The sequence below is a fragment of the Martes martes genome (assembly GCF_963455335.1).
Source record: "Martes martes genome assembly, chromosome: 7".
Taxonomy (NCBI): domain Eukaryota; kingdom Metazoa; phylum Chordata; class Mammalia; order Carnivora; family Mustelidae; genus Martes; species Martes martes.
Genome location: NC_137894.1, coordinates 44544892 through 44567682, shown reverse-complemented (window position 1 = coordinate 44567682; position 22791 = coordinate 44544892). Strand labels below are relative to the sequence as shown.

Sequence of the window (22791 nt, the reverse complement as noted above, 5' to 3'; positions counted from 1 at the left end):
AGGAGAGTGTATAAAAATTTAGATGATCCCTGTTAAGCCCTCAGCAGAGCAGGTGTTGAGAAGATGGCAGCTTGTGGGCTTGTCCTGGAGGCAGAGGTGGGTGGTGTCTTTGTACAGGGCAATAGACATGGAAGAGGGACTGTGGGAGAGAGCACTAGGCTGTTCTTGCTCACCCCCTCAGGCAGGGCCTTCCTGGGTATGGGGCAGGATTTAATCCAGAAATCTCTCACCGTTGGGCTAAAAAGGGCCTCTGCTCCCCCACTGAGCACCCTACACTTCAGCCATAAGGGAGCATTCAGCAGAGTCCCATTCAGGACTCCTCTGACTTCTCCCAACAAAGGTCTGGGCAGGCTGGAGGACTTGTGGTGGGAAGGAGGAAGCAGAGCACCTGTCTTAGGGGTGGAGGCTGGTGATTGGAGGACCACTGACTCACTTCCTCCCCTGCTAGTGCAGAGGGGCTTCTGAGCTGGAGCAGAAAGTCTCCCCCCACCCCCCACCCTCAGCTCTGCTCTCAGAGAGCGGCTGAGAGGATGACCCCAAAGGGAGCAAGCAGGTCTCACCAATACTATGTACCACACTTTCTTCCCCCAAATTCCATCACACAAGAGCCCCAGAATCAGGAAGCCGAAACTTCCCGCAAGGGAAACGACCCATTATGAACAGAAGTGGTGGGGTTTCATTTCTTCCCTTGCACTTTGGAGCCCCATCACTCAGAGACCCTGTTCTCCTTGTCTACTTACCAGGGAGTCCTCTCCCAGGACCCTAAGACCTCTAAACTTCTTGGTCACCTGTCCTAATGACCGCTCTCTCTCTCTGATCCTACCACCCAGAAAACAGCTACATTTCCTAATGGATCTCCCTGCTTTTCCTTGCCTCCCTCTCTCATATAAGGTCCATTCTCTAATTAGAACAAACCACCATCAAGGCATTGCTTCAAGCCTTCAGAAGGCTTCCCGTTATACTGAGAACAAAAGCCACCCTCCCTACCACAGTCTACAGAGCTCTAAGTGACCCAGCCCTGCCTCCATCTCTCATCTCATTTCCTCTCCTTCCCCTTCATGTACCAGCTCCAGCCACAGTGACCTTCTAGTTCTTCAAACCCAACAAGCTCTCTCCTGCCTCAGGGCCTTTGCACTTGCTGTTTTCTCTCCCTGGAACACTCTTCCCTGACTCCTTACCTATCTGGTGGGCTTAGCCTAAAAATTGCAATTCTTAGCCTTAAACCTCCTCAGAGACCTTCCTTCCTGACCATTTACCTGACCACTATCCTATCACCCTGTCTTCCATTATATAATGTTTGGTTATTGTGTGCCTCCCTGGTTCTCCCGACTTTGCCCCAGGATTTCATTGCCATCGGGCCAGGGACCTGGTCTTGTCAGAGTTTGCTGCCATGGTGCCAAGAATGTAGGAGATACTCAAAAAACATTTGTGGGTTGAAAGCCTCCATGAATGAATGGAGAAGAGGATATTGGGAAGAGGCTGGGAGCAGAGGGGAGGCCTGGGAGAGAGGCAGGAGGGAGGAGTTAGAGGAAGGCCTGTGGGGGTTACCTTCAGAGTTGGACACCTCTCTCTCTCCCCGCAGATTGTTGTCCACCTTATTTATTTGCTTAATTTTCAGGTGTTCCTGAGACACCTCAAACTGATGGAGTTTCAGGGAGATTAGTTAGAGGCACTTGACTTGTAAAACATCCGGTAGTAAACCGGCAGCTCCTAATTCCACCGTGTTCCATACATGAGTGAAGATCCAAATGAAGAAAGACAAGATCCTTGGCCTGGAGATATTTTAGGATGTCTCTGGGGAGATCAGTCCTGGAGAATATTTTCCTGTAAAGAGGCATACCTGACATACTGTGGACTCCAAAGCCCATATTACAGTCAAGAGAAAAGCTTATTTTCTGTAGACTTTAAGCACAGGCCAGCTTGGTAGATGAGCACGGAGCTAAGTTCCTCACACTCTATGAGGGGTGTGTAGACCTTCAAAGTGACTGCTGCTTTTAGAATGAGTTTAACTGCACCAGCATTTTTGTCTTTTCTCCATCACTCTCTAACACATGAATTTCATTTCCAAGTTTCTGGGAGAAAGGGGCTTAAAAGCCCTGGTTTCTTGGCCAGAGTATTTCCAGATCAGATCACAGAGCAGTGGTTCTCAGGCCTCCACAGGCAGCATCATCATCATCACCTACAAGGCCTGTTGAATAGCAAAGAGGGCTCTGAGCCCAGTTTTCTGAACTCGTGGGCGGTTCCCACAACTGCTCGGAGCGCTGCGCTCCTGGGTTGGGGGCCACGTTGTAGGCACCCGTCTCTTGCCTGCCACACCGGGCCCCTGGGGAGGAGGGTCACCGCCAAGCAGGAGGCAGCGAGGGCCCCGAGCACAAGCGTCCCCTCCCAGGGCCCCTTCTGGGGACGGTGCAGGTGGGCTGGATCGCAGCTGCCGCCCTGGCTGGGCCCTGGCTCTCCGTGGCCCTCCGCAGCGGGCACACAAAGCCCCTTTCACGGATCCGGCTTCTGCAGAGCCGCTGCTGCTCAGGAGCTGGCTAAGCCCTTTAAGAAAACAAACAGCTCCTGGGCTGATGGGCGCCGCAGGGCACAGAGGCTGGATTCTTCCCTCCAGGCGGACTAGCCCGAGGGGGCCCAGCCCCTGCAACCTGGGCCACCAGATCGCTTCACCCCGGAGGCTCTGGTCACCTGGACAAGCTCAGACAGCTCCCTGCCTCAAGGTCCTTATCTGCACCGCGGAGCGTTGGGTGTGGGCTGAAAGACATCATGCTTCCCGAACATTTAGCTGGGGCCTGGCACATAGTAAATTAATGTTAGCTCTTACTATTTACTGACATACGAATTTGCTGTTTTCGTAGGTCACAACATTAGGATAGGGGCAATTACATAGGGTTCATCCTAATACATTGCTGATTCAACTTTGAAACAACACAAATAAGCTTTACTCTTCCTCTTTCAGTATCCTGAGATTGAAAGGTTAAGTTAAAAAATGAGTTTTTAACTACTCAGTGATCAGAATTTTCCTGATCTTGGGGCGCCTGCGTGGCTCAGTCAGTTAAGTGTTTGCCTTCAACTCAGATCAAGATCCCAGGGTCCCGGAGTGCAGCCCTGTATATCAGGGCTCCCTGCTCAGTGGGGAGTCGGCTTCTCCATCTCTCTCTGCTGCTCCCCCTGCTTGTGCTCTCTCTCTCTCTCAAATAAATAATAAAATCTTAAAAAAAAGAATTCCTGATTTTGTTGATATTGTACAACCAAAAAATGGCAGAATAAATTGGGAGCAGAGTTCGGTGTAAAAATCGGCAACGATCCTGTTCATCCTTATGGCCTCCCAGTTCTGACTAATTGCCTTTCTAACAGGTAAATTTTTTTTTTCTTAAAGAATTATTTTAAGATTTTGTTTGAGAGAGAGAAAGAGAGAGAACATGAGTGGGGTCAGAGGGAGAGGGAGAAGAAGACTCCCACCCAAGCAGGAGCCCGATGGAGTTCGGGGCCGGGGGTGGGGGTGAGGGGTTGGATCCCAGGACTCTGGGATCATGGTCTGAGCCTGTCAGATGCTTAACCGACTGAGCCACCCAGGCACCCCCTAATGGGTACATCTTTAATAAAACAAAACACCATACCTTTATGTTTTGCATACTGGACTTTGGTGTAGATGTCTAAAAAAATACTAGTGCTGCTAAAACATCTTAAATTATAGAGGAGTCTAAACTCTTTGTTTTACAGATGAGGAAATGGAGGTGTGAGGAAGGGGAAGCCAGCCCTGGAGATGGTTGTGTTAGGAGAGCACCTTTCACCAGCGAGTGTGTCCTGCCACAGCCCCGAAAGCAAAGTTTGACTGAGGGTAGCTGCTTCTCGGGGGACACAAAGGCTCTAGCCCTGGGGTTCCAGCCAACAGTGTCACTACTAGGCATCCCTTCCACTTGTCCAGATGACAAGGACAGCTCAGTTGCATCAGACACCACCCAGGTCTGGAGGGGGCACTGGCAGAGGCCTCGAAGGCCGCACAGCTTCCCAGGGAGATTGTTCTGGTGCTACAACTACTCCCAACACCCCTTACTCAGAATGATTATGTCAGGGGACCAACCAGTCGGCCCCTCTGGTGTGCCCAGTGCTCAGGTTCCAGAATGAAGATGGGTTCAGGAATCCTCAGGTCACAGGGATTTCTTGTGAAGAGTTGTGGGTCCAAGCACTGAGGCCAAGAGGGAAGCCAGACCAAAAGCTGGGAGGGACCGAAGCCCTAGGCCCTGAGGTCTGGGACTGAGATGCTCTCACCTCCCACTGTAGCTCTGGGTGCTGTCTGTGCTGTCAGGAAGTGGAGGTTTTTGTATCTGCCACTAATGGTCCCCAGGGTACTCACCCAAGCTTCTGCCCTGTGTTCCAGCTTCTGCTCCTGCTCCCCAACTGGGCCACATGCTATGCACGTCTGGGGAGAGACTACCTCACAGAGGTCAGAGAAGTTCACATGCCTACAAAAGTCAGGCGGGCAACATGTCCTTAACAGGCCTATTGTGTGGCTTCCTTTGGTCTTTAAAAGAACAACTTAGTTCATTATTATCTATTATCTATCACACCATGCGTGACATGGTGTGGCAGACAAGCTGAGTCAAGCAGATTGGGTTCAGGTCTTCCTTCTGAGCATGGGGGGGCGGGACGGAAAAGGAGGGGGACGTGGAGGTGGTGATGAGCCTGAGCAAACTGCTTCAGGTCTCAAAGCCTCAGTCTTTTGATGCAGAAAGTGATGCCCATCTGGAAGTTCCTGATGCTAGATTAGAGATGTTTCAAGTGGTGGGTATTACGGAGGGCACGTATTGCATGGAACGCTGGGTGTGGTGAATAAACAATGAATGCTAGAACACTGAAAAGAAGTAAAATAAGATGAAAAAAGAAAGATGTTTCAAAGCCCAAAGGCACAGAGTAGGCCTTTAACACATGACATCTATCGTCAGGATCCATGGTGGGAAGAGATTACCCTGCCCCCACATAGGTTCCTGCCTCCCAGGTGCCTTATCATTATTTCTGGTGAGGCTGCCAGGAGACTTGCTGGTTGGGCCCCTGTGGTCACCACCACTGCCACTCAAAATGGAAGAGGAAGAAGCTGAGAGCTCTGAAGCTAGGAGGGGGCAGTCATTTGGAAACAATGGTTATATCCCTGGAGGGAAAGGTGTCCTAACTCAGATGGGACAGTGGTTTTCTGTGGTTTTTCTGGACCCAAAGTGCATCCGATGGAGGCTGAGCAGCTGGCTCCCTCCAGGCAGCCTCAAGGGTGAGGGGTGTTTTCTGCTCCCGAGGTCTGGTCATCCCAGCCAGAGGGGCATTCCCATAACAGACAAGGGCAAAGGGGAGGAATCCTGTCTAGGGCAAGCATGGGGCAGGTGGTAATTATCCCCCAGCCTGCAGGCACCCCCTCCTTAAGCACCATTCCTGCCAAACCCAAATCAGGTTAATTTCTGGATCTCTTCAAAAAAACCCAAGATCTGGGCCTACAAGTTCATAAAACAATAATTGCCAGAGCTGAATGGCAGCCATTGCCCCCTTAGGCTGCCTTTGTGGGTGAACATGGAGATGGGTAGGAACAACACAGTCCATGATCTTAAGGAGTTCCGAGCCCCAGAGGCTAATGAGAACATCTCAGATTGATTAGATCTCAGATGATCTACTGCACGCAAGAGTGAGAAAGAGCAGAGGTTTAAGAGGATGACAACGGGCTATAAAGGAGGTAGAGCTGCCCTTCCAGTCTGGGGGTAGAGTGGCGAGTGTGTCAAGGAAAGCTTCCTGGAGAATGTACATAAAGTAGGCCTCAAAGGATGCGCTGAGTTGTTTTCCCATAATGAAGACACTTTATTTAATTTTTATGATTATAAAAATAATACATAGAAATTCCAAGCAACACAAAATGGTATAAAAATTTTAAATAATGCAAAATTCCATCCTGCTAGGCAACTGTAGATAACCGTTCAATCAACATCCTTCTCAAATACATATAATTTTGTATAAAGGTAGATGATACTATACATGTAATTCTATAACCTACTTTTTTCACTTAAAAATGTTTTTCTTGACAATGGATATAGCTATATATCATCTCCAATGACTATATAATATCCAAATGTACCATAATTCAGTTAATCCCTTCCTGCTGTACATTTAGATCGATTTCGGTTTTTATAACTGTAAATAATGCTAAGGTGGGCACCTTCACACAGTCATCTTCATGGACTTGGTTTCTAGATGTGTCTATGGGAATCCCCCATGAATGTTCTGACACATTCGCCCGTGCCCTCCATCTCTACCTAATTATACTCCCATTCAGACAGGTGTAATTCTGAGACTGAAGAGAGGGATGGGAGTGGAGACAGGGGGCATCAGGTACAAAGCCCACCACTAATAAAAGGCTCCTGGGGCTGCACAGAAGTGCGAAAGGAAAGAGCTTGTTTGGAGGCAGTTTCTGTGAGGTGCTGGTATTGTTTTGAAGCACTAGGAGATAAACAGGAAAGGTGAGAGGTGGCCTCTCACGGAAGGCTGTGAATGCCAGGTGGGAGAACCCGCAGTTGGAGATGATTCAACATTTAGCTATTTGGCACCTATTTTGAGCCCAAATCTTTGCTGGGGACCATGGAATTACAAAGACTTATCACTTCTGAGAGCTGACTATTGGCAGAGAAAGCCATCATCAACCACACATCCAGCGTTGTAAGACACTGGCAGATGACGTACACCTCCCCACCCCCCACCCCCCCCCACCACCCCCGGCCCAGCCAGAAGACAGGGGTGAGTGGCTCTTACCCGTTTCTAAGGCTCAGCTCAGGCCCAACTCTCTCCAAGTGTGGAGCAGAAAATCTGAGCCAGTGTCTCCAAAGATAAAGCGTTCAGTTTAAGCGTGTGCCAATTGCAGCAAAGGTCTGCTCTTCTTTGCTGTGGGAGGGATCATCATCTTCCTCTTCCCTCCTGTTTCCCTAGGCTGCTGTGGGGAAATCCCACCACCTTGGGCCTGATGCCCCTCACAAGCCATGGTTTCCACTCCCATGTGGGCTCCCAGCATGTTCAGCAACGGACACTCATTCCATCACCGCGCTCTCTCCTCAACCAGTTCCTAGTCCCACCCTTAGCAGATTTTATCATCATTTCCCTGTTTTTCAACTTTGAGCTGCAAAGGCATTCTTTATTTTCTTTAGGGTTCCCAGCTACAGATGCACTCAGGATGCAAGTCTATTTAATCTTTTTTAAATTTTAAGTAGACTCCATGTCCAACATGGGGCTTGAACTCACAACCCTAAGGATCGCATGCTCCACCAGCTGAGCCAGCCAGGTGCCCCAGAATGCAAGTCTTCTGGAAAGAGCTCAAAGTTACAAATATCTATGTGTGACACTATCATTCCTACTTCTCACTTATTCTGTCACTATTCATATTGAATGTTGGGGTCCCTCTAGCTCAAAGTCCTCATCCTTGAGACTCTGGAGCCCAGAGATTCTTAGGGGGAATAACACAAGGAGAAATGGGGGAAATGTAGACTTACCTCCACACTTCTCTAAACCACTCGACTCAAAGTAGGAAAACAAAATATCCCTATTTGAGAATGCTGTAATTATCAGGCAGATAATAATCAGGCAGGTAAATATTCAGAGATATTTACTCTCTGGCCCACTGTATCTTTCTTCCCCACACCTCCTTGCCTCCTTGAACGGCAGTGAGGCTCCCTACTATGTGCATTTTCTCCCAGACATGGCTTTGATGGTGATTCCTTTTCTCTCTTCCGAATTTATTAACACGCTACATGTGACCCACCTTTGAATTAAGGCTCCTTTCACACCCTCTCTCTCCCACCTCTCCGCATGGGCCTCCCTTCCCATTCGGAGGAGCCTCTTACACTATAGGACATGGTCAGCACCTACTGTCCTCCCTGTTCTGCTCCCATCTGTTCGGAACCTACTTGGCCTCCTGTGTTACCTGTGTCATGAAGGGCTTTACCGTACCCCCAAATCCCAGCCAGAAACCTGCAGGTCTGGCTAGTTCTGCCCTCCCTCAGGTCTCTCATCATCTCAGTGACCAGATGCTGGGTCCATGTCCACCTCCTGAGCCTCTCCCCAGAGCTCCAAGACCATTCCTTATGCCCTCCTCAGCAATCTGCTTGGTTGGGATGAGCCTGGCTGCTCCCCTTGCTTCTAGTCTCACACCTTCTAATGTGACTATGTTATCTGTTATTTCCTGCTTAAGTCCCTTCTGTGGCTCCCCACACTTCAGGATAACATTCCAAGCACCTTGCAAGTCGTACTCGCAAGTCGTACCAAGTAGCGCAGTCTGCTTCCTGCTCATCACTCTCTGCAGGCTGCCCATGGACATGACTCTGGCCATGCTGAGCCACTTGCATTTCCCTAGATGTGCCTACTTTCCACTGTCAGGAGACAGGGAGGCAGAATGGTCCCAGCAGAAGGGGCGAACACCTCTTCACCTTTAAGACACAGTTCAAGCATCCTCTTCTCTATAGATTTCTTCTTCCTGACTCCCCAGATAGAATGACTTCTTTTGTACAGTTGTGTTGGCCTTTGGGCTCAGTACGCCTAACCTGCCTTTGCAATTTCCATGTCTGCAAGCTCTAAACAGAAATGAAGGGGCCCTGTCAGCTTTGGATGCCAGAGGCTGATGAGGAAGTTCTAAAATCAGAGAATCTATCCCAAGGAAATGATAAAAATAACCTTCATCAAGATGATCATTGGATCATTGGATAACAAAGAGAAAGTTTTAAAATTAAGTTTCTTTAGAAGAGACTTAACAAACACAGAAAAGGGAGACTAGGATAAATCCAATGGGGCTAGACTGGAAGTATCCCTGAGAGTTCATGATTTCTAGTATCTAATTCTTTATGCCATCTCTTTCGCTCGCTCTCTCACTATCGCTATGCATCTTTATCCTTCCTTATTTTCTTGCTCTGGCTACCAAGGGCCTAGAAGCAATGACACTGCAGGAACAATGAGTACTCTTAGCATCCAGACTTTGGTTTCTAAATATAAGCCTCCATCAAAAGAAATCAAGACTCCATGGAGAAATGGCTGATTCCAGGGCTCGGGCAAGGAAGATACAAGAGAAGCCCAAACATTTCATGACTCCAGAAAGTAACACAAGTGTTCAAAAATGAAGGAGACAGGCTAAAAAGGCACAGGACCCTCCCAGAAATCAGGGATGATTTGAGAATCAAAGTAAATCAAAGCAATGGCTTGCAAGTCTGCGAAAAATAGGAATCCATTCATCCATCCTGATAAACACATAAGTCGGGGGGGGGGGGGGGAGGATGCTTTTCTTTAGTAGAATGCCAATCAGGAAATGCAGATTATGGACTTAGAAAAGCACAACGGGGGTGCTTGGGTGGCTCAGGTCATGATCTCAGGGTCCTGGATGGAGCCCCCCCCCCCCCCCCCCCCCCCCCCCCCCCCGCCAAATCAGGCTCTCTGCTCAGCAGGGAGCCTGCTTTGTCCCCCTCCCCTGCCTTCCTGTGCTCTCTCTCTCTGTCAAATAAATAAATAAAATCTTTTTAAAAAAAATTAAAAAAAAAAAAGAAAAGCACAAAGGACAATGAACAAAATATTTACAGGATCTCAAAGTATCTCCTCACAAATCCCTTGTTAATTACAAAAGGGAAAATAGTAACCAAGGGATCAGAGTTACTTCAGCTCAACGGGACATCATATGCCAACTTAAAATTCACTGAGGATGTGATGTTCCTGCCTGACTGCAAAACCCTAATCTAGTCATATGGAGCCATGAAGCCAATCCAAACTGAGGAATATACTACAAATACCTGGCCTATCTTCTTCACAAATGCCAAGGTAAGGAAAAGCAATGACTCAAAGGCTGTGAAGTTCTTCTAGATTGAGAAAGACACGCATAATCATGTGTTACAACTAAATGTAATACACAATCCTGCACCAGGAAAAAGGGAATCGCTATAAAGGACATTACCGGGACAAGTGACAAAATTTAAATATGGACCATGGCTTATATCACAGTATTATTTCAGTGTTCAACTTCCCGATTTGGTTAACTGTACTTATGATTTTAAGTTCTGAGAGAGCATCCTCGTTCTTAAGGAAATACATACTAAAGATTTTGGGGTAAAGGGGCAGAATGTCTGCAACTTACTCTCAAATGCTTCAGAAAATACAATATATAAATATAGATAATTTAAGTCATAAAGCAAATAAGGCAAAATGTAAAGATTCAGTAAATTTGGGGTAAAGGATATATGGGAGTTCTTTGTGATAGCCTGTAACTTTCCTGTAAGACTGAAATTCTATTAAAATTTAAAGTTTACCAAACAACTAAGAATCCAACAACAAGGGATTGAGTCAGAATTATGGTACAGTTGCTCTGTGGAAGCCTCAAAATTACTTAAAGTTTGTGAAGATATATAACAATATAGAAGAAATGCTTATAAAATATACAGTGCTGAGTGATAAAAGCAGGATGCAAAATATTTTGTGTATATTATTACAACTAGGCAAAAACAAACACACAAGAAAAATTGGCAGGATAAAATCAAGGGTGGTAATGAAGATACTGGGGGGTAGGAAGAGATTGAGTGACTTTTTCCAAAAAAATCAACCAGCTGAAAAAGATACTTGCCAGCACTGCACCCCACCCCTGACCCCCGTATCCCCTGCTTCCCAGCCTGTTGTACTGGAAAGCAGTGGTATTGACTGTATTCTCTTGCCTCAGGTTGGCCCTCCCCAAACCTTGAGCACCCACCAAAGAAAACTAACAGAGCAGGTGTGGAGCGCCCTCAGAAAGGGGCATCTCTGGGGCTGGGGCCGGGAGTGCAAGGTTACACAGTAGGCAGTCCGCCAACCCTGCCTCGCAGAGCAGCTCCATGGTCTACTCTGAGCAGCCAGTTTAAGCAGCTGTGGACACAGCTGAGGGGAAGCCCAGCAACAGTGCAGTGGAGACTCGAGCGCCGCCACCCCCCCCCCCAAGCCAGGCCAGGACAGAGACCCCTTTGAATGCCCTTGGCCTGTGTGGACAACACTCGGCCTCTTGTTGGCACACTCCCTCCTGGAACAGACAGTATAAAGCTTCTTGGAACCTCAAAAAATTTACGAACTCTTGGATCATCTTATCTATAGAGGCAGAATGCCTGGCTCTGTCATCAGTGGAGATAAAGTGTTAAGTCCTTATCACCCCTTTACACTTTTCACATGAATCCGTCTACTGAAGATGTGGCAAAAAGAAGTTTAGAACACAAGACTGCTATCAAAATGCAAGATGCAGAAAGCCCTGGGCAGCTAAGGGAAACAGCCGGAATAAAAGACAGTTGGCCTCCTCTGTAGGAGAACCCATTTTGCCTCTCTTACTGTGAGAAAGGTCTTTACAACTCCTTCCCTAAAAAAGTAGGAATAAGAATTAAACAGATTAAGAGACCCTCAGAGCAGGTACCTGAGGTAGGTAGAAAAAAAAAAAAAAAAAGAAATCCTAGCTCCATAGGGACGCATCAGCAAAAGCTTATAAACTCCTATGGAGAGAAACTTACTCTATACCTGGGTAACTTCTTGGTTCAGAGCATTCCGGACCTGCTTCCCAACTGCTCCCCCGCCTAAAGCAAAAAGCACCACCATTCTGAGTCATGTAATCTGATTTTAAAATATTTTATTACATAATCTTTTCATGGCACCATCAGGAGTAACAGAAAACGTTATTCCCAGTTCCTAACCACATCCTGAAAAATATACATTTGTATTTATATATTTATATCAATACTCCACCCCTATCCCCTAACTCCACCACCTAGTGTGGGTCTTCTGCTTAAAGCAAGAAACTATTCTCTCAGGTAAGAAAATATATATGGAAGCTAAATGAAGTAACGGTTAGAATGGGGACAGGTTGGTCGTGGGGGCAGGGAGGAAAGGGTGAAGTCCAGGCTAGGCAGGATGCATCATTGGAGTCCAGCAGAGGTGGAGGACAGTGTATAAAAAGGCAGCGTCAGGCAGGTGGGTTCTGATGTCCTTGGTCCATTAGGAGATGGCCTTTGCCTCAGGAAGAAAGGCTTCCCAGTACTTTGCCAGCTGCAAAGAAGTGGGGACAGTAAGCAAGTGCCCACACCTAGTGGTGGTGGCAGAGCCAGAGGCTGAGCCTGGGAGGGGAGCAAGCACAGTGCCACGGCACTCCCCCAGACGCCTGAGCCACCTAAAGGGAGGCTGGAGCTCAGGCGAAGCGGGGGAGATGGCTAGACTGAGTGGACCCTGGGCCAGACTGGCCAGCAAGCCACACTGCCCTTACCTGTCTCTGGACTGAGAGGAAGCATCAAGTGCAAGGGAAATCACTAAAGTCAGTCGTGGTTCTGCCCTGGAGGAAGTACCCCTGTGGGGGCCACAGCTTTGCCCAGCTCAGTTAGCTTCTTACAATGGGGCCCACTGTCCACCACACAGACTGGGGCCTCAGCCTTAAGAGGGTTAGGTGGGGGGTGCCTGGGTGGCTCAGTGGGTTAAAGCCTCTGCCTTTGGCCCAGGTCATGATCCCAGCGTCCTGGGATCAAGCCCCACATCGTGCTCTCTGCTCAGCGGGGAGCCTGCTTCCCCTCCTCTCTCTCTGCCTGCCTCTCTGTCTGCTTGTGATCTGTCTGTCAAATAAATAAATTAAATCTTTAAAAAAAAAAAAAAGAGGGTTAGATGGTACCACGGGGTTATAGGGAGAGTTGGGGTTTGTCCTTAAAAACTAACTTCTCATAGATTTGGGCAATTCTGCTTAGCAAAAGACCCTGTTAGATGCTCCATGTTAGAGCAATAGGGCCAGCCCATCCCATCCTGTGACCAGAGGCCACAGAAGGCAGCTGGCCTCTAGAGCAGGCAGAGGAGGACAGTCATGCATAACGTACATACCTGCTGCTGTGAGGACAGGAGTGTCTCAAGGTACTTGATCACATGGTTTTTGAAGTCCTTGGATTTCTCTTTCTACAGGAGACAGGATTCTAGAGTGATCATCCAGACAGTGGCTCCTACCCCTCTTGATGGGATGGTGGTGTGTAATGCTGGCCTAGGCCAAACAGAGCCCCGGAAACTAGAGCCAGCAGCTGGAACAGCTATAATTTCCAGTCACACAGCTTCTGCTGAGGCCTTGCAAAGTTTTCTTCATGGTGGGTGGGGGGGTTGGGGGATGAAGGAAGACAGGAGCAAGGAAAGGGGAACAAAGGACACAGGACGACTGCAAGCTTTGTTTTGCGTCTAACTGCTCTGGTCTAACGACACAGGCCAGCTACTTTGCCTCAGAACACACATGTAAATACACACACACACGCACACACACACACACACAGAGGCCACGTCTGTTCACAAGTACCAAGTCACCAGCACTTCCATCTATCTCCCCACTCGACAGACATGAACAAAACCAACACTACCACTAAAATCAGGCACTGCACACGTGTGAGAAGCAGGATGTTCTATCTCACCTCAAACCGTATCACTTCTTTTCGGACCACAGTTGAAATCCTTTCAAAGTCCCTTTCATACTGAGTCACACGAGACTCCCACTGGGAAGAAAGGGGAAAGGAAGGGTCACTTAATATTATGGTACCATTACTGAGTCTTTACCCCTGGATAGAAATTCTACATTTGAGACCTGAATTGGTCATTATGTCTTTCCATCCCTCTGGGTAAGATTAGAAACCATATGGCATTCAATGTGTAAGGCCATCTGGCTGGAAAAGAAGTACTGTGTGCGCCAGGCCAGGCCTGATCTCTAAGGAAGTTCTGACACTCCATAGCCTCTGGCTCAGGCACCCACCAGCACAGCTGGGAGTTCTAGAGAACTGAATTTCATTCTCACCACCAGACAGGCATATCTGAATCACCTTGGAGTTTTCTGAAGACCCACCCAAGACCCCTCCCTCGGAGATTCTGACTTGACCAGCAGGGGTGGAATGGCACAGGAGCAAGCTGGGACTCCTCCAAGGCTTCCCCAGCAGCCACCGCCTTTAGACTCAAACAGCTCTGTTGCCTGCTGTGGGGGTTCAAGCATCTGGGTGGGATGGGACCTGGGCTCATTCAGGAGTCAGTCGAATACCCGTACTGGTCTGCCTTTGGGGGGGGGGGGCCCTCACCTCTAAGATCTCGTCCTTGGCCTGCTGCAGTTTGTCAGGCTTGTTGGCCCAAAGCAGCCGAGCCTCAGCCTCCCGCTTCTTCTGCAGCGTAGCTTGAGCGTCCTGCCAGCGCTGCCAGGTCTTCATGCGCTGGTCGAAAGCAGCCTGTGGGGCGGGGGGTTGGGGAAGAGCACAACCAGCCCTGCAGGAGCGCCACCGGCTCTGCCAGGGGTTGGGGGGGTGGAGGGAGTGGGCAGCTGTGCTAGAGAAGGACGGAGCAAGAGCAGGTTCTGCAGCCACATGTTAGTGCCCAGCTGGAAGCCTAATATCAAAATGCACAAGCTTTGCTAAGACTCCTCTTCCAGCCTCCAGGAGGCCATGCTGCTTCATGCGACTCCCCAGGCTGGATGGCTGGGAGCACAACAGGTGGCCTGATGCCAATGCCCAGTACTATGGCTTCTGAACTGCTTCCCTCAGATTAGTCCATGGGTCTCCACACCCTTCCTGAGCTCCTGCCATGTGCCAGGAACTAAGACAGTGGGTAATGAAACACATGGTTCTGCTTTTAATGGAGCTTATAAACTAACAGAAAAGGCTAGCATTATATTAATAATTACCAATGAATGATTACATGTATGCAGAGTACAGAGAAAACAAGCAGGGGACCTATAACCAAATGACAGAACTGGAGACTTAGCTTAGCCTGGAAGATACACCAGGCAAGGCCAATCTAAGGAAGCAGCCTTTAACACCAAACGGTATACACGGTTAGCTTAACAGATCTTTAAATAAATAACTGCAGCTACCATGGGACACACGACTTCCATCTCATCTACATATTCAACTGTGGAAGGCTATCAAGGCTCACAAGAAGCTCCCCAAGGTCCACTTGCTGGTTTGCCCTCATTCCAGTCCCTTGATCGCATTTCCAGAGGAGAGCTGTTGGCCTAACCACGCCATCCACCACCCCCACTGGCTCAGTAAGACTTCCAGAGGCGGCCTGATGAGAGATCTGAACCCGGGGCCAGCCTTCCAGCCCTGTTCCATTTGTTCTCCTTTGCTGCAGAAGTCCCTTGGATGTTTTCTAGGTCTCCTTAGTGCAGGCCTTTACCAAAGTTTGAACCCTAGGGAGTGAAAATGCCACCACATTCACCTTTTCCAGTGCTGACTGTCACGTGTGCTCACTTGAAACTTTCTAGCAGCTCAATGTCAAAGGACAGGTAAAGATAACTTTGTATCCACGAAAGACTCAAGCCTAACCTTCTGGGTTAAGAGTGGTGTAGCTCCAGGTTCAGGGAAAAGCAGAAAAGAAATATTTGCTCATTGCCTCAATCCTACTGCCTACCCTCATGGGCAGGTGAAGGGTCTCTGAGAGAAGCCTAGCTCACAGCTCTGCACGTAGGCATGCTGCCCCAGTCCCTGCCCAGAGCTCTAGGCTGGGCCTCTCTCATCGCTGTCCACAGAGGCTCACCCAGCCTGGGGGCGGGGGGGTGGGGTGGGTGGGGGATGGTCACATCCCAGAGCTGTGTTCTCCTGAGACTCCAAACAATGCCCCCCTCTGAAGACTTCCCCAGAGAGGGCACTTCCCTGAGGTGGCGCTCCAGTTTTTGTAGTCAGACCAGTTCTATGAATTCCAAAGCAGGTTATTTTTCCAGCCTCTTATCAGTCTGGAGTTAGCAGCAAACCAGACAGCTGAGGGGGAGGACAATGAGCAACCTCAGAGGCCACATTGAGCAACTCTACCACGGAGGAAACGAGAGCCCTGGGAGCAGCTAGGTTCTTGACCACACAGGAGCTCCCTGGTGGGGGAATGCTGGAGATGGGGAGTGAAGGTGGCCCTGTTCCAACTTAGAGGTCCATCCTGGTCCCAAGCTGGTTCAGGGACAGACCCAGGCCTTATAAGGCAGGTGCCAGGATCACTCTTGGCTCTTTCCTCTATCACAGGGGGCCATGTGAGAGCAAATACCACTGCCCAGTAAAGCTTCCTTGGCCACTCTAAAAGGTCTTGGGAAACCAGACTGCCCTGGTTACCAGGAGAAGAGGTGAGGTACTTGACCTGAGAGGCAGGCTGCAGTGTTGTTACCAGTGTAGGCAGCATAGCACACAAAGGACTCTGGTGACAAGCTCTCTCAGCCCCCTGGCCACACTCCTCCATGCAACGCCAAGCCAGTTCCATGTAGTTACCTGACTGCCCACGTTAGAGGGACAAGTGGAAGCCAGCAAGAGCTCTTACCAGGGCAAAGCTGTTGCTTACTGTTAAGGAGGTAAAGACCAAAGGACTGAGGAAGTCACTGCTCCACGAGGCCAAGACAGCAGGTCTATAATAAGCCTTGTTTGAAGAAAGGAGCACTGTCCAGCTTCCAATAAGGAGGGGCCTACTTGGAAATTCAAGAGTAGTCTCTTCTCCAAATGTATTTTAAAAACTGGCTGTAGGCCTCAAAATGACTCTGTGATAACTAGCTAACAGTTAAATGGATTTTTTGGTTCAAAAGATACCTTCTCTCCTGAGAGAATAAAGCTACACATATTTTCAGCTATAATGGATGGAAATGTCTTGGGAAGGGGAAAAGCAAAAGAAAGACAAATTAAGTCAATGGGAGCAGGGAGAAAGAGGAAAGGAAAAAGAAGCTTACACGGACAATGGCCAGGAGACGAATGTAGTCACTCAGGAGCTCAGCAAGGAGGAAGAAGTCATTGTTGGCCTGTTCCTGGTGGAGCTGTTCAATTTTTTCTTCCACCTCAGCCAGCTGGGAGAGTGCCCGTGACAATGCTGTGTTGTCCTCAGAGCTCCCAAGCATGGCTAGACTCTTTGCAAACTGGGCTGTGTTCAGCGCTAGCTCTGGAAGAAGACAGCAGAGGCCTCTGATCTCACAAGGAAAGGGGAGAAGTCAACTGGCACTGCATGGCATGCCTTAGGAAAGCTGCCTCTGCATATCTAACAGTGGGGGATTCTGTGACCCAGTCACTCACACCCCGGCCACTTGGACTTAATAGAGCGGAGTGCAGTGTGGTCACACAAGCAGGGAGAGGCACCTGATGGCCTAAGTTTCACTAGGTTGAGGCCTACCTGGAAGAAGCAGCTCCAATATTCCTGGAGAAGTAGGGGTAGTTAATACAAATAGGCCAAAGGAATGATTCTAATTTTCATGTTAAAGCTCACTGTTAACAGTCTGTTTGCAAGAGAGAGAGTGAATATATGTGCACACTCCATAGTCTTCTATGTTCTAGAGCAGGACAAACATTTTCTGTGAGGGGCCTGAGGACTGAAGCTTCGTGGACCACATACAGCCTCCCTTACTCTATTTTTTCACTCTTCTTTTTAAAAATGTAAAAACCATTCCCACCTTGTAGCAATAGGCTGAGAGCCAGAAGTGGCCCATGGGTTAGGCCCTATTTTGCCAACCCTTACATTGTCTTCATTCTAACAGTTTTCTGCCTGTTTTGATTTCTGATTATTACCATGTTTAAGGCAAAGAAGGAATGCATTCAAATGTGGCAAATTTTAGTAGCTCTTAGGCAAAAGTTAGGAGACATACATGGTTTCCATGAATTTACATACTGCCCATCTGATCATGTAGCTGAAGTATGTGACATCACTTTGGATAAAAGCCACCAATTCAAATCATACCAACTGAAGTCCATGAGTGTGGGCTGGCTTCCCTGTATCCTTTCCAGGTAGAAAGTACAATGATCACAGTGGCTGAGGTGGGAGGTGCAGGGCATACCTTTTTGATGAGAACATCAAGGACTAGGTGGGCTGAGAATTTCCACTTGAATGGCTGATAGACTTGGGGACAGGATGTCCTCCCATCTCCAGCTCACTAGCAAACATCAATTTCCCCCAGCTCCAAGTGCATTTCCGAGGTTGTTACCTTTCCTATGGTTGACTAGAGTTTCTACAACAGCATGCAGTTTCCGTAAGCGCTGCTCTTCACACTCTACTTCCTGGAGCTTCTCCTCAAACCACTGAAACACAAAAGCCCAGATCTTTAATGGAGGGGACTCATATAGGCATCCAGCATGGCATTTCCTTAGCAGTTTTTTTTTTTTTTTTTAAAGGGACTGAATTCTCTTAAAGAGAAAGTCTCTGAGAAATTCAGGACTCCTCAGGGCTTCTGACCCATAAGACTGAGGGAACGGGGGAAGCTGAGAGACACAGGGCTACTCACAATGTCTGATTCATTCATCTTGATGGTCATTTTACTGACGGCATCTGTGGCTTTGTTGAACATCTTGAGGAGACCAGCGCCACTCAATGTCTGGGTACCCACGGCGCGTGGCAGCTACAAGACCAAGAAGGCGGGATGGCATGTTATCTGCTGCCCCTATTTTAGGTTCAGAAGAATTAGTATCCATCAGATGGTATGCCCAAAACTTGCTAAACAAATTATTTGAACTGTAGATTGCTGTTTTCAAAAGCAGTTAGACACATCTGTAACTAGTATATACAGAAAGAAAAAAAATCAAAGGACTATGTTAAGCAGAATTAGCAAAATTTTCAGCTTTTGATAGAGTTTGCAGAAAGAAATGAGAGTAGGATTGTTATGTGGCCAGGTGACCTCATGTTGAGACTGTCAGTTATCCCAGGCATGAACTGCTTAAATTTCAAACATGCTTTTGTTAAAAGATCCTTTGGGTTAGCATACTCTGCACACAGCTGGATATAAGGTCTTGAGAAACTTTGAAGCTGTCCTGTGATTCCATTTGGATCTTCCTTAGTGAACAAAGGTCTAAGGACAGGAGCATTATTTGTTCAGATTGAGGTTTAAGGGATGATCTTGTTAAGCCAAGCATGCCAAACATTTAGAAACAACTTGGTTGGTTCAGTCTTACCACTTTCCCAAGGTATGGAATGGATGCTAAAGAATCTACAGTAATTATAGTACACCATGCTGAAAAATTAGATTATACGGCAGTAGTTTTCAACTTGGGGCCATTTTGCCTCCTAGGGGACATCTGGCCAAGGCTGGACATAATTCCAGCTGTTTAGACTGGGGAGGGGTAATACTGGCGTCTACTGGATAGAAGCCAGGGATGCCGCTAACCCTACAATGCACAGGGAAGCTCTCTAGAGTAAAGAATGATCCAGCCCGAAGTGTCAAAAGTGCTGTTGGAGACAAACCTGTTTTAGGGATATGAAGTGGGGATGAGGGACTAAAAAAGAAAAATGGATATAGGAATCCCAGAGGAATGAAAAGACTTTTTTTTTTTTTTAAAGATTTTACTTATTTATTTCACAGAGAGAGAGAGAGAGAGATCACAAGTAGGCAGAGCAGCAGGCAGAGAGAGAAAGGGGAAAGCAGGCTCCCCACTGAGCAGAGAGCCCGATGTGGGGCTTGGTCCCAGGACCCTGAGATCATGACCTGAGCCGAAGGCAGAAGCCCAACCCACTGAGCCACCCAGGCGCCCGAAAAGATTTCTGCATTAAGTAAAGAAACTGTAATTAAAAAGTTTCATTTTGGGGGGAAAAAACCCATATACTTAGTACCATTTTCTTCATGAGAGTAATGCATACTATATGCAAATAAAAATTTAAAATAACAAATAAATAAAAGCTTTAAAAGTAATAACAAATGAAAAAACAAATACAAAATGATAGTCCTACCCTGTCATTTCCTTCCTTCCAGTTTTTTTAATATGAGATACAACACTATTTTAATCCAGTGTTTCTAGAGATCCTTAATGACTAACATGTTCCTATAGCTCTATATACATGCTGTTTCAAGTTTCACTTTTCATAAATTTTTATTTTTATTTTTTTAAAGTAAGCTCTAAACCCAACATGGGGCTCAAACTCATGATCCTGAGATCAAGAGTTACATGCTCTACCAACTAAGCCAGCCAGGCACCCCATGTAATTCTTTTAATGTATTATTTCCAATGAATATATATAAACACTTCTGTATATTTTCTGTTCAGAATTATTCTGTTAAGAATAAAGTATTTGTTGTACTGTATATTTCACTTACTTCTTCAACTGTTAGTAATTGGACCATCTCCAATTTTTCACAATCATGAACAGCCTATGCATAGCCTGTAAAAAAGACTGTCTACTTGAATCAACACTTTTGCTACATGGCAGTTCTGTGGTGTGTGGTAACCAGTTTTGAACCAATGCCCCTCAGCTCTTGCTATAAAAGCATTCAATCTGAGCCAAGTGGTAACTTATGAAAGACACGAAAAGGACTTGCCAAACAGATCGTTGTGTTGTTCCAGTAAGATAAAACTAGGTTGCAGTCTGACCTCTAAAACCAGTTGCTTTTGAATAAAGGTAGAACTTCTTTTATTTCAAAGGCTGAAAAATACCCGTCATTCTTGAGGGGCTTACAAGTTAGGATACAGTCTTGTACTAAACTAAATGCATGTAAAGTGCTCAAGTGTTTGTTGAGTGAACTGGTTTCATTTCACTAGAGGCAGAAAGAAATTATGAAATTCAGTTTGTATAATACTAACCTCTTCTTTTTCCAAGAACTCCCTGACATCAGGGTCCTGTAACATGGTAGGATGATTCACAATCCTCTGAAGGTACCTACAAGGTATAAGCAGTTATCTGGCTAGTCAACCTGGCCTCACAAAGTTTTGGGTGTCATACAGTGTAGGCAAGGGTACATCTTTCATTACTTTAACATGTCCTCAGATAAGGCACTTAAGTGTGTCACTGCTTATAAGCACATTTAAATTCACGTTCCTCACTTTTCTAAAAAGGGAAGAAAAATAACTGCTCAGAAAGAGACCTCGCAGACGTTCATATTTGATTGTCCAAGGGAATAGCCTTGTCTGCTCACTCGGGATGAGGAAAGAAAAGAAGATGGTCTGTTCCTAAGGTGGGAAGGTCAGGGACTTAGAAAAGATTAAAGAGCTTGCAGAGGTGTGCATCTTTAATTCAGTCAAGTCTCATCTCTACTAACTTCACTGAATGTTTCACGGTTAAGTCTCAGTTTCAGCCTCTCACTTGTTTTTATGTCATTCAGGAAAATGGTTGTATGGCACTTACCTTTCTAGAGCGGCCCTCCGTTTTTCAAGAAATTCTGCAGAAGAAGAATCTTCCTTCCCAACTTTTACTTTTGTCATGCCTGAAATGGAATTTGAAAAGTAAAAATAAATGTAAATAAATCATCATGAATTAAAAAATTAATAATAACCTGTAAAAAAGTCCACAAGAGGAAAGGCAATGAGAACAGCATTACAAAAAACAACCAAAGGCTACTTCTACACTTCTATGTCATGAGAATGCATGAACAAAAGGTTCTTTACATGAGAGTCGTATTCTGAATTAGTCTCAAAGTGCTGAAGGTTAGTCTAAACTCTGGGACTTGCAGAACATTATACGTTTTCTAAAAGGGGGCCATAGGACTCTGAGTATAGATTAACAAACATCAACTGATGGCAGTGAAAAGGTTCCTCAGTCCCCCTCCCCTGCTGTCAATCCCCCTTCAACTTAGTACATTTCAGTCTGAAGGAAATAGGAATCATTTAAGACTCCTGATACCAATTACAAACATGAACACAACACAACACACCTACACCGATACAAACATGAACACAACACAACACATGCAAACACACAAGAGCTGTGAAAGCTCAAAGCAGAGCCTCCTACTGCACCTGAGGAAAGAGTACATGTCAAAACATGCTCTCTCTCTAGACCTCGTGTAAGTTATAGGAAAACACTGGAAATATCTCTTTCCTACCTATAAGATTCCACACTGTTAATAGTCTCATGTACTAATTAGAAAGTATATTACAGAAAGAACGCAAAGGAAAAGATTTCAAGCAGAATAAAGACCACACAGCTTACCTATTAGGCTTTTCTCAGGTGGAGGAGGGACAATAAAGCCATTCTGAGAATGTTTCTCTGAAAGCTTCTCATAAAGACCCAGAAAGTCACTAAATCTTCTTTTCACTGCAAACTGTTTACTCCTGAACATTGGTAAGCTTGTCTTGGGGACAGAAAAAACACAAGGTGATTTCATTTCAAACAGATGATGATTAAGTATCTTTAAAGTCATCTGGCTAATGTGAAAGAAACCTATTTCCCAGATCCCTATCCTTTAGCCACCTGGCAAATAACTCTCTCCAAGGCTGAGATTCTTAAACTTTTTGAACTTCAGTACCCCCTGTCTGTCTGGGAGTCTACAGAGCCCTTCTCAGAATGATGATTTTAAATGCATAACATAAAATGTACAGGATTATAAAGGCAACTAATTGAATTCAAATCCAGTTCTACTTCTGGGCTAAGAACCCTTGCTCTAAAAGGAAACAGATGTTGAAGTCTAGTTTAAAGTGGAAATCTACGGTCACCTATAACCCATTCATCTTGCACTGCTTTATTAAGGGTACTGGCTGCTGGAATTAAAGCAGCAAAACTAAAGACAGGTTAAAGGAGGTGTATCAGGTGAAATGTCCACACTGTAGATACTTTAACTTCTAAAGTGTCACTAATCTAGAACTCACAGGTGGCCTGCCAACAAGTAGTAGTGAGACAATATAAAGGAGACTTGCAGTAAAAAAGACTAGGCCTACATCCTAATGACAGATCATTTAATACTCACCAGGTAGGCAAAATTAAAGGAGGTTGTCCTTGCCGATTGTTGGCAAAGTAGTATATCAAGGAGAACTTTTACACATGCCAATGGGAGTATAAACTGGTACAAAGACTTCTAAAAAGTTTGTATTCCAAAAACAAAAATGAAAGTCTGTATTCCCTTTTCTCAACATTTGCTCTAAGACCCAG

At 46.5% G+C, this 22791-nt stretch overlaps 1 protein-coding gene across 3 annotated transcripts in view; it reads right to left on the bottom strand.

Annotated features, from left to right (window-relative positions):
• Positions 1-11603: 11603 nt before the first annotated feature.
• The window catches only part of SNX1 (sorting nexin 1), a 32426-nt gene continuing 21238 nt past the window's right edge, over positions 11604-22791 (bottom strand). The window contains exons 6-15 of one of the 3 annotated variants that reach the window (XM_080807829.1): positions 21856-21997; positions 21052-21130; positions 20511-20586; positions 18227-18340; positions 17930-18023; positions 16691-16896; positions 14079-14222; positions 13428-13508; positions 12859-12930; positions 11604-12045 (exon numbers count right to left, since the gene is read on the bottom strand). In XM_080807829.1, the coding sequence (XP_080663955.1) occupies positions 11995-12045; positions 12859-12930; positions 13428-13508; positions 14079-14222; positions 16691-16896; positions 17930-18023; positions 18227-18340; positions 20511-20586; positions 21052-21130; positions 21856-21997 (1059 nt within the window). In that variant the 3' untranslated portion in view covers positions 11604-11994. Of the gene's footprint in view, positions 12046-12858; positions 13013-13427; positions 13509-14078; positions 14223-16690; positions 16897-17929; positions 18024-18226; positions 18341-20510; positions 20587-21051; positions 21131-21855; positions 21998-22791 lie in introns of all 3 variants that reach the window. The other 2 variants (XM_080807828.1, XM_080807830.1) reach the window with 2 other exon arrangements.